Source organism: Populus alba, chromosome 15 (assembly GCF_005239225.2).
Source record: "Populus alba chromosome 15, ASM523922v2, whole genome shotgun sequence".
Classification (NCBI taxonomy): domain Eukaryota; kingdom Viridiplantae; phylum Streptophyta; class Magnoliopsida; order Malpighiales; family Salicaceae; genus Populus; species Populus alba.
The window spans coordinates 3286480-3298554 of record NC_133298.1 but is presented as its reverse complement, the minus strand read 5'-3'; the positions used below and the strand labels follow the sequence as shown (position 1 = coordinate 3298554).

The following is a 12075-nucleotide window of genomic DNA, read 5'->3' as shown; positions in this document are numbered from 1 at the left end:
TGACTCCCCAAGAAGTAGGTGACATGCAAAGAAAATAATAAAATCATTTACTAGGCATAAAAACAAAAGAGAGTACAAGGGATGATCAGATTTTGATAATCCAAACCCAAAGAGGCATATTGAACAGACAAGTGCTCAAGAATTAGCAGACCACCTGTGTCTAGCCTCCCAAAAACCACACAGTAGTAAAAATCACCACCCTTTGATGATCAACTAGACAGTCTTAGAACACACATTTTCCATCCACTACATGAGTCAAAAAGAAAACTAGGGTGGAACTCGAAGGAATGACTTGCCCTACTAAGCTACTATCTACTGGCCTTGTTTGTTTCCCGGAAAGTAGTTTCCGGGAAATCATTTTCCAAACTTTCCTGTGTTTGTTTGTCATTAGGAAAGTTGGTCAGCGGAAAACACTTTCCGGTCAACGGAAAACACTTTCTAGTCAACGGAAAATACTTTCCGGTCAACGGAAAACACTTTCCAGTCAATTTTAGTCAAAAAAAATTTGACTTGGTTTTCAGGAAAGTGGTTTCCGGGAAATCACTTTCCAAACTTTCTTGTGTTTGTTTTCCAGAAAGTGGTTTCCGGGAAATCACTTTCCAAACTTTCTTGTGTTTGTTTGCCAGTAGGAAAGTTGGTCAATGGAAAACACTTTCCAGTAAAAGGAAAATTTGGCTTGGTTTTCTGGAAAGTGTTTTCCTGAAAAATTTGAGGGGAAAACACTTTCCGGAAGTTGTGAAAATTTAAAAATATCATTATTTGCTGATTATATCAAATTTGATCCTCAAACTTTTGATTGCTACATATATTTTGTTTTGAATATTTATTTTTTCAATTTCATCTCTTAAAATTTTATTTTTATATTAACTTTGGTCCTTATTTTTATAATTGCTATTTGCTTTTTCCTTATCATTTTTTTATTGAAATTTTTTATTATCAAATTTGATCCTCATTTTTTTTATTGTTACTTATTTTATTTGAAATAATTTATGAAATGTTGATTATTATTATTTTAATTTCTTTATTTTTTATTATTTTTTTTAATTTTTTAGATTTGATCCCTATTATTTTGATTATTATTTGTTTTATTTGAGATAATTTATGAAATTATATATTTTTTTTCAATTTCATTCTCATATAACTTTTTAATTTGTAAAATTTGTTCCTCATTATTTTAATAAACTTGAGAAAAATAAAATATTAATAAGTTATTTTCCAGCTCATTTTCCATGACATAACCAAACACTGGAAAGTGTTTTCCAGTTCATTTTCCATAACACTACCAAACATCGGAAAATACTTTCCCGGAATTCACTTTCCAAAAGGAATTCACTTTCCTGCAAACAAACGGAGCCTAAATTGATGTTTCTTTGAGATGCTAAGCTCAATCGTGAAAGGAAAACCAACATGTCACTAAATTGATGTTTCTTTGAGATGCTAAGCTCAATCGTGAAAGGAAAACCAACATGTCACTGAGAAACATGCATGAATTCAAAACAAAGAAATAGGATATCAGAACATGACGTTCCCCAAAGAGAGAGCACTATATTAGTTCAGGTATATTAAGTAAACTATTCATAATGCCACATAAGACCGAAGATGCATGTTAGCATGTACCTTCAATACACAAGAGGACAGAAGCAAGCTTATATATCTTGGCTCGTGAGAGAAAACATTTAAAAGACTCCAATTCCAAAGACTAAACGTTTGTCTAACAGTCATCAATCAGCTTTCAAGCCACAAAACTATTGAAGCAATCAAAGTTTAATTCTGTCTTTATAGACATAACCCATAATACTGACATCTACAAACAATGAAAATGAGCGTGACAAAATATTTGCAAAGTCTTTCAACCTCGTCGTGTCCAAGAATATAAAATTATCATTAATCATCAACAAGCCAATCACGAGAGTGTCAACAAGTCGAGCTAGTGTAAAACTTCTTATTGAAGAAATCCAAAAGATGGAAATTTCAACATGAAAAGAGACAAGCATAACCTGTTTCTTATTAAGACTATAAACTGAACACAAATGATTAACCCAAACACGGAACTATATGCCACAAAGTATCAATTAAAGCAATGTCAACCATTAAATATATAATTCAAGAGGAACTATGTGAAGCAATGACAACCAGTAGATTTAACAACATAGAATCATTGTTAAATTGATAGTTTAATTACAAACAACTAGGAAAAAAAAAAGTACTTCTCCAGTTTTATTACAAGAGAAGAAGACAAATTTAAAAAAGTTGATTACAAACATAACTTACACATGATGCCAACTCTCTCCATACATAATAACTTACTCATGACACCAATTCTCCCTTTCTCTCTGTTTCCACCACCTCAAGCATCCAAATTTTCCATCTGAATGCTGGATTTCAAAGGCACATACTCTCCAAGATACGCACCAAGATGCTCATGTAAGGCAGTCTTATCAATCCCTTGATGATGATAGCTCTTGCAAACGTAATAAAACACACTTTGCACCAACAATCCCACCAAATTCACAATCACCAAAACCCCAACTAAAAACCCACCAACAATAATCCTTGTAAGCACTCCATGATTATCTCCACCATGAACCACAACAGTCGAAAAAATCACAGAAACCAATCCACAAATAGCCAAGTACCCGAAAACAAGAACACCAGCCACACGAATCTTCCCTTTCAACAACTCATAACTCTTTTTCATAGCAGCAAATCCATAAATTGGCTCTAAAACAGAAACCACAATAGCCAAATGCCAAAGTCCAGTAATATAAACATGAACTACCAAGAAAAGCACACCAATCACCACCAAAGAGAACAAAACCAAAAGGGCATTCTGAATATCAATACCGATAATCAAAATCACCAAGAACAGAAAGAAAACAGAATAATAAACCAACATTAACAGAGAAACCCACAAGAAAGTCATAAACAAGAAAACCCGAGGGATGGCAGACATTTTAGAGGAAAAAAGAAACAGGCTTTGAAGTGTAAAGAGAAGCAACAGTGAAAACAACAGCAGCAGTTGATAAAAGAGAGAAGGCAAATAAAAAGATAAGATAAAAGAATTGAAAAACTAAAACAAGGGTCCATTGATGGGTGATCTTGAATTTGCGATAAAAGAGGATGAGTAAAAAGAGAGTGAGCCAAGGTTGCCAAAGATAAAGGAAAGATTAAAGCAAGGGTGATTAGTTTAAAAGTTTTTGGTGATTGTTTTGGGATTGAAATGGATTCTTTCAAGATTTCTGGTATGGTAAAGTATTGTAGCTCTTCTGTTTCAAGATCCATGATGGGTTTTTGCTGTGTTTCTTGAAAATGAAAAATCAAATCTTCTTAGAGAGAGAAACAGAGGAGCTTGGAGAGAGGTAGGGGTAGATTCTGGAAATTATAAGGAAGACTGGAGGCAGCTGGATATTTATTGATTTATTGGATTTGATGAGTTTGGGTTTTTTGTTTTTTATTCTCCTGATTATTTGGTATAAAAGATGTGGTTTTTGTTGCATTATTTGTATTTGGCTGTATCAAATACTTCCCATAATATATTCAGTAGTATTTTCCTTTTTAAGTTTATGTATTTATATCTTGATTATTAAACCCGCTGTTGCTATTCAAGTTGACTACAAGTTGACTCAAAAAATTTAAAATTTAAAAATTAAATTAAAAAAAATATATTAATTTAATAAAATTTGATCAGCCCAGCAAAATCTTTTTAAAATAATTGATTCAACTCATGGTTTAACCTAATAATTTAAGTCTTTTTGAGGATTAATCTCCCAACAAGTTTGATAATTATAATATACTTTCATTTTACTGTTGAGATTTAAAAATAGTTGCTTGAGCTTCTCTAGTACGTCCTACTTAACTATATCATCGATGCCAAGATTTATTTCTATTTTTCATGATTAGTTTTCAGATCTGAATATGTTAAGTATAAATTTTATTAAATTTATCCAAATAGTATAAAGTATTGGTAGAGATGTCAAACAGTAAGACAATAAGCCCCAAGTCTCATGATATTTGGATACGAGACTATTCAAGATATTTCGATGTAGACTGTAGAGCCAATAAAATACTCAAATCCTCACTTAGCATTACATCATCTTAATAGTTTTAATATCAATCTTAATATTAGATCGATATAATGAATAAACACATCAGAGTTAGGCAATGTAATCTAGATAGTGATTGTGTTTTTGCAATTTGTTTTTTTTTTTAATAAGATTTTAAAATATTTTTTATGTATTGTTGTTAAAAATAAATAAATAAAATTATTTTAATGTATTTTTAAAATAAAAATTACTTTTAAAAAACAATATCTATCACAATTTCCAACACACTCTCAATCATATTAAATGTACTAAATGTTTGGTGTGTGCTAATAGTCTAACTCGTGAGTTTATGAAGATATAAATGAGGAAAAGGATAAAATTGAAAAGGAAAGGAAATTGAAGGGCAGATCGTGAGCGTGAGCTAGTTTTTATGTGGAGTGTTAAAACGAAGAAAGAAAGAGTAAACAATTGGTCATATGTATAACATAATTGAATTCTCTTATATATAGAGAAGCTGCCATGGAGAGTACCAAGAATAATAAAAAAAATAAAATTATGTTCTCCTTGAGAATTTTGCCAATTGACAGAGCAGAAAATATTAGAACTTAATTTAGCATTGATTTTTAGGCTTTAAGCTACTGATCTCGCATCAACACTGAACTTTAAAAAATATTAAGTACTCCGATTTGTTTTTGCAAGTCAATTTGTTTATATATATATATATAATATTATATATATAAAGGTTGAAAAGTATGAAAAATAATATATTTTAATATTTTTTCATTCAAAAATAGATTAAAAAACAAAATAAACAGACCTAATATTTCATATATTCTAGAGTTTCATGATGGGATAAAAATTACTTAAAAAGGTAGTTTGTATTATAATAAATACTTAAGTTCATGAAAAAACTTGAGTGATTGTATTTTTTTTTATTATTATTATAATGAATTATTTCAGTTTCTGTAATTTTTTCATGACATAGTATTATTTTACCCTATTATATATATATATTATCATGAAATACGGAGGTAGCTTCAGTCCGTCTCTCCTGTACATAATTAGAATGAGCAAATTTAACCCAACAGACACGAATAGGGAATTTACTCTAAAATTCAGGCCATATCATGAAACCAACCATGATAACCATATAAAAAACATAAAAAAATCATGAAACATTTCTTCTTCTTTTTTTAAATCAACATCAAGTAATAAGAGTAAAAAAGAAAAATAAATCAATAAAAAAGATGAGAACCATGTTAGCTCATAAAACTTATGACTCGGGTCATTTGATTAGAAACATCAAACATCAAAAAACCATGAAGTCTAAATTTTAAAAAATAAAATGTCAAATGATAAAATTAAAAAAAAAACAATCACAAAAAAAATTAAAAACCAATTTTTTTTAAAAAAAAATGGGTAATTTTGGATTGAATGGCTAAATTAATAAGAAAAATTAATTTTACAAAAGAATTGAAAAACAAAATCCTAAAGGTAAGGGAACATTTTAATTATTTTTTAGAAAAAACTAAATATTTTGATTAAATGATAGAAAGGAAAAAATTAAAAGTTTATAAAAAATTCCAAAAAAAAAAAAAACATTAAACAAACTCACACCATCATTAACTTGCATCGATTAGTGTCACTCAACAACCATGTAAATAAGTGTTTTTAGATCTATTTAGAAAGATGATCCAAATTATTTTAAAAAAAAATTATTTTTTTATTAAAAAGTATTTTTTTTTTTTTTTATATGTTGGTATCAAAAATACATTTTAAAAAATAAAAAAAATATATAATTTCAATATATTTTTAAATAAAAAATATTTTAAATTATAATCACTCACGGTCCAAACACATTCTAATATCTTCAACACAGATTCTAATATTGTCAACACAAGACCGCCCAAAGAAAAACAGAAGCCCGATTTGTTAATAAGGCCTTTATAAGTAGCTTTTATAACATACAGAAAATAGTAAGCATTTTACCCTCAAGTCCTTCCATGGCTGGGTTTCCCAAGGCACTAAGTGCCCGTTTGGTAACGGGCTGCGGGTGAGGTTAACCCGCAACCACACCAAATACCATTTGGTTAACAAAAAAAAACTGCTTTTTGATGGTGAGACCCATCAAATTCTCAGCCGCGCCACATGTTTTGGAGAAGCAAAATGCTGCTTCTCGTGAGGTAGAAAAGCAGAACAGTGGAGCCATGCTCCACTGTTGCAACAGTGTGAGTGAATTAATTCACTCGCATTGTTATAGTTTTTTTTTTTTTAAAAAAAAAAAACATTGCAAGAAGTTTAGGTTTTTTTTTTTTTTGAAAAAATAGTACAATTAATTGATTTTACTCGCATTGTTCACGTGAACATGAACAATATCATCAACACTAGACCGCCCAAAGAAAATGCAAAAGCCCGATTTGTTAATAAGGCCTTTATAAGTAGCTTTTATAACATACATAAAATAATAAGCATTTTACCTTCAAGTCCTTCCATGGCTGGGTTTCCTTGTTAGCTTAAGAGAAACTCATTATATTGGAATCATCAAATATAAAAAAATAATAAAAATTAATTCTCAATAAATCAAATATTAAAAAATAAAAATCAATAACACAAAAGAACCCCAAAGAAACAAAAGTAACTAAAGGGAAAAAGAAAAGAAATAAGTCTATCCGGGTTAACCTACTAAACTCATAGGCCATGTCATGATACCATGATAACCATATAAATAATACAAAAAAAATCATGAAACATATCTTTCTTTTTTTTATATCAACGTCAAGTAACATGAGTAGGAAAGAAAAATAAGTCAATAAAAACGATGGAACCCATGTTAACTCATAAAACTTGTGACCCAGGTCAATTGATTAGAAGCATCAAACATCAAAAAATCATGAAGTCCAAACTTTAAAAAAAAAATGTCAATGATAAAATTAAAAAAAAAACATTTAATCACAAAAAACATAAAATAACAATAAAAAAATAAAAATCAAATTAAAAAAAAAAAAAAAGATAGGTAATTTTTAGATTGAAGGGCTAAATTAATAAGAAAAATCAATTTTACAAAAGAATCGAAAGAAAAAACTTCCAAAACGTAAGGAAAAAAATTAAAAGTTTATAAAAAATTCCAAACAAAAAAACAAACATTAAACAAACTCACACTATCATTAACTTGCACCAATTAGTGTCACTCAACAACTCATGTAAGGTTGTGGCCTAGTGGTTGAAGGAACTTGTGCCCTTCCTCCACATCAGGGTTCAAGCCTCACTTGTATATGTCTGTCACCCCTGCGGTGCCTTACATGCTCACTGGGCTTGCAGGATATTCAGTGAGCCCAGGGATTAGTTGTGGTGCGCGCAAGCTAGCCCGGACACCCCAGGTTACCAAAAAAAAAAAAAAAAATCTTAGGTCCATTTGAAAATGAAGTTTATGGTGGCTATAGTCAAAAAAGGGTGATTGTTACAGTCATGTAAATGAAGTTTATAAAAAACTTAATATTTTGATTAAATGATGGAAAGGAAAACACCTAAAAGTTTATAAAAAAAAAAAAAACGAAAAAATAAAGAAAAAAAACTAGAATGAAATTTATAAAAATAAAAAATTTAGATTAAAAAATTAAATTGAAAACAAAACAAAAGTTCATAAAAAAAACCAACAAAAAAAATAAGAGTTCAAATCACAAATAAAAAGAGTAAGGATTAATACTCAAATATCCCAACAAAGAAGATCTAGGGATGAGTAAGAAAAGAGAAAAAATAATAATAAAAAAGGAATCAACTATGAAGAACCAACAAATTAAAGGGTTATTCTTAAAATTTCAAGAAGTCAACACAAAAATCTAGGAGGGGAGAGAGAAGAAGGGGGGGGGGGAAAGGTTGTCAATACCAAACCGCCGTAAATAATGTGACTTGGGCTACCTTACTAGGTCGGAGACGCTGAGACCTTTCAAATACCATCTCAGAATGCGGCGTTAGGTGGCAATATAGCCCTTTACATTCCGCCAGAATTGCATGGCATTACCAAGTTTTTTTTAATTATATTTATATCATAGTAAAAAAGACTATATTAGCCCATGAACCAAGTTAAAAGATTAAATGATGGAGGGGGAATATAGTAATTATAGTAAAATATATCTTGTAGTACATAACCATACTTCACTAATGGTATTAGATTTTTTCTAGTAATGTATTTGTTGTTTAAAAGAGTCTTGTCTTTACACCTGATTATTCTTGTTATTTATAAATATTTTTAGAATTCGAAAGTCCAATCTGTATTTTGTTAATTATATATATTCCAGATCGGTTATATCCTTCTGGACCTCCTGTTAACCCACTCCGGCTCTCTAAATTCCTCCATTGCCTTTTAGGCATGGAACTAGTTCCTCCATTCATCTAACCAATGGACTAGAGAGGTGTCACCTTGTCCCTTTATTTGAGATAGACTGGCTACCCTCACTCTCATTTTTTTGTGTGATTGGAAGGCACCTCCGCCACCGTAAACGGTATAGCAAGGAAGTAAATTGTCTTTAATGATTATGTTTTAAAATATTTTTTGTTCAGAAATAAATTAAAAAAATAGTGTAAAGGTGCTTTTGCTAGGATATTTTTTGTTTACTTTCATTTATTGTTCTTGTGTTGGCTTTGCAGAATTGGATATCTGAGCTTACGAAGGCTTGGACCACCTGGAAAGGAGCCTTGCCACGTTGGCTGGAAGTTGTGAGTTCATACATTCTTGTGGAAAACCTTAATTATTCTACTAAAGTTAACTGTTTTCCTTGAGTTTTCACGAGTAAATTAAATTGATCTGTCTAAATCAACTTATAGGAAGCACGAAAAGCTTCTTCTTTCAACCTCATGAAATTTAAATTTATAAGTAAAATCATAGAGTTTTTGGTTAAGACCATTTATAAAACAATGTTATTTTACAGATTGATCCACGCCATCGGGTTGGACGCAATTTAAACTTTTACTTTCAGATGTGGATGACCAGCAGTGGTGGCCAACCTTTCTTCTACTGGTAACAAGTGCTAATGAATTCTATAATCCTTGTTTATTAAACCTGTGGATAAATGCCTTCGTTTCTCGTTCTTCTTCTACACTTCAAATTTCCCTTTGGAATTGGAGGTTGGACGTTGGCGATGGAAAAACAGTAAATCATCCGGAATGCTCAAGGGAAAAGCTGCGTCAGGAACGCAATACATATCTTGAACTAGTATGTCTTATTTACCCTCTCCTGAAGAATTATATATACTCCATCCCCTTGCCTGCAAATACCCTGTTCTCATGACGATCCAATTCATATTGACATGCTTGTTAGGCCTATATAGTTGTTATTTTCAGCATGTAGCGTTCCTATATGTTTGCATGAAAAGAGCATTCTGGGATGAGATGGACAAAGGCACAAATGATTAACCCAAACACAAAAGAAACAGGCTTTGAAGTGTAAAGAGAAGCAACAGTGAAAACAACAGCAGCAGTTGATAAAAGAGAGAAGGCAAATAAAAAGATTAGATAAAAGAATTGAAAAACTAAAACAAGGGTCCATTGATGAGTGTGTTGCCTTGATGGGTGATCTTGAATTTGCGATAAAAGAGGATGAGTAAAAAGAGAGGGAGCCAAGATTGCTAAAGATAAAGGAAAGATTAAAGCAAGGGTGATTAGTTTAAAAGTTTTTGGTGATTGTTTTGGGATTGAAATGGATTCTTTCGAGATTTCTGGTATGGTAAAGAATTGTAGCTCTTCTGTTTCAAAATCCATGGTGGGTTTTTGCTGTGTTTCTTGTAAATGAAAAATCCAGGCTTCTTAGAGAGAGAAACAGAGGAGCTTGGAGAGAGGTAGGGGTGGATTCTGGAAATTATAAGGAAGACCGGAGGCAGCTGGATATTATTGATTTATTGGATTTGATGAGTTTGGGTTTTTTGTTTTTTATTCTCCTGATTATTTGGTATAAAAGATGTGGTTTTTGTTGCATTATTTTTATTTGCTGTATCAAATACTTTCCATAATATATTCAGTAGTATTTTCCTTTTTATGTTTATGTATTTATATCTTGATTATTAAACCCGCTGTTGCTATTCAAGTTGACTATTCAAGTTGACTGAAAATTTAAAATTTAAAATTAAATTAAAAAATATATTAATTTAATAAAATTTGATCAGCACAACATAATATACTTTCATTTTACTGTTGAGATTTAAAAAATAGTTGCTTCAGCTTGTGTAGTACTTCCTACTTAACTATATCATCAATGCCAAGATTTATTTCTATTTTTTTCAATGATTAGTTTTCAGATCTGAATATGTTAAGTATAAATTTTATTAAATTTATCCAATTAGTATAAAGTATTGGTAGAGATATCAAACACAAGTCTCATGATATTTGGATTCAAGACTGGTCAAGATATTTTGATGTAGACTGTAGAGCCAATAAATACCCAAATCCTCACTTAGCATTACATCATCTTAATATTTTTAATATCAATCTTAATATCAGATCGATATAATGAGTAAGCACATTAGAGTGAGGCAATCTAATCTAGATAGTGATCGTGTTTTTGCAATTTGATTTTTTTTAAAAAAAAGATTTTAAAATGTTTTTTTTATGTATTAATGTTAAAAATAAAATTTAAAAAATAAATAAATAAAATTATTTTGATAAATTTTCAAACAAAAATTACTACACACTCTCAATCATATTAAATGTACTAAATGTTTGGTGTGTGCTAATAGTCCAACTCATGAGTTTATGAAGATATAAATGAGGAAAAGGATAAAATTGAAAAGGAAAGGAAATTGAAGGGCAGATCGTGAGTGTGAGCTAGTTTATGTGGAGTGTTAAAACGAAGAAAGAAAGAGTAAACAATTGGTTATATGTATAACATAATTGAATTCTCTTATATAGAGAAGCTGCCATGGAGAGTACCAAGAATAATAATAATAAAAAATTATGTTCTCCTTGAGATTTTGCCTATTGACAGAGCAGAAAATAAAGTAAGGATTTTTAGTGTTCAGTATATTAGAACTTAATTTAGCATTGATTTTTAGGTTTTAAGATACTGATCTCGCATTAACACTGAACTTTAAAAAAAATTAAGTACTCCGATTTGTTTTTGCTAGTCAATTTGTTATATATATATATATATATATATATAATAGGTTGAAAAGTATGAAAAATAATATATTTTAATATGTTTTTCATTCAAAAAATAGATTAAAAAACAAAAAATAAACATACCTAATATTTCATATATTCTAGAGTTTCATGATGGGACAAAATTACTTAAAAAGGTAGTTTGTATTATAATAAATACTTAAGTTCATTAAAAAACTTGAGTGATTGTATTTTTTTATTATTATAATGAATTATTTCAGTTTCTGTAATTTTTTCTTGACATAGTATTATTTTACCTTATTTTATATATATTATCATGAAATACGGAGGTAGCTTCAGTCCGTCTTTCCTATACAGAATTAGATGAGCAAATTTAACCCCAACACACACAAATAGGAAATTTACTCCAAAATTCAGGCCATGTCATGTCATGAGACATAATAACTATATAAAAAAACACAAAGAAAATAATGAAACATTTCTTTATTTGTTTGTTTTTTTTTAAATCAACACCAAGTAATAAGAGTAAAAAAAAAATATGTCAATAAAAAAGATGGAAATCCATGTTAGCTCATAAAACTTGTGACTCGGGTCATTTAATTAGAAGCATCAAACATCAAAAAACCATGAAGTCTAAACTTTAAAAAAATAAAATGTCAAATGATGAAATTGAAAAAAAAAACATTAAATCACAAAAAAAATTAAAAACCAAATTTAAATTAAAAAAAAGGGTAATTTTGGATTGAATGGCTAAATTAATAAGAAGAATCAATTTTTTTCAAAACAATTTAAAAAAAAAACATCCAAGAGGTAAGGGAAAAATTTAATTATTTTTTAGGAAAAACTAAATATTTTAGTTAAATGATAGAAAGGCGAAAATTAAAAGTTTATAAAAAATTTCCAAAAAAAAAAAAAAATTAAACAA

The 12075-nt window shown here is 29.5% G+C and overlaps 1 protein-coding gene across 1 annotated transcript; it reads right to left on the bottom strand.

Moving 5' to 3' along the window:
• Nucleotides 1-2118: 2118 nt before the first annotated feature.
• Nucleotides 2119-3446, bottom strand: LOC118042527 (uncharacterized). The gene has a single exon (XM_035050230.2). The coding sequence runs from the start codon at nucleotides 2951-2953 to the stop codon at nucleotides 2348-2350; it is 606 nt and encodes a 201-aa protein (XP_034906121.1). The 5' UTR covers nucleotides 2954-3446; the 3' UTR covers nucleotides 2119-2347.
• Between the last annotated feature and the right edge of the window lie 8629 nt (nucleotides 3447-12075).

Coding starts and splice junctions, on each gene's coding strand:
- LOC118042527 (XM_035050230.2), bottom strand. CDS start 2,953: ATGTCTGCCATCCCTCGGGTTTTCTTGTTTATGACTTTCTTGTGGGTT.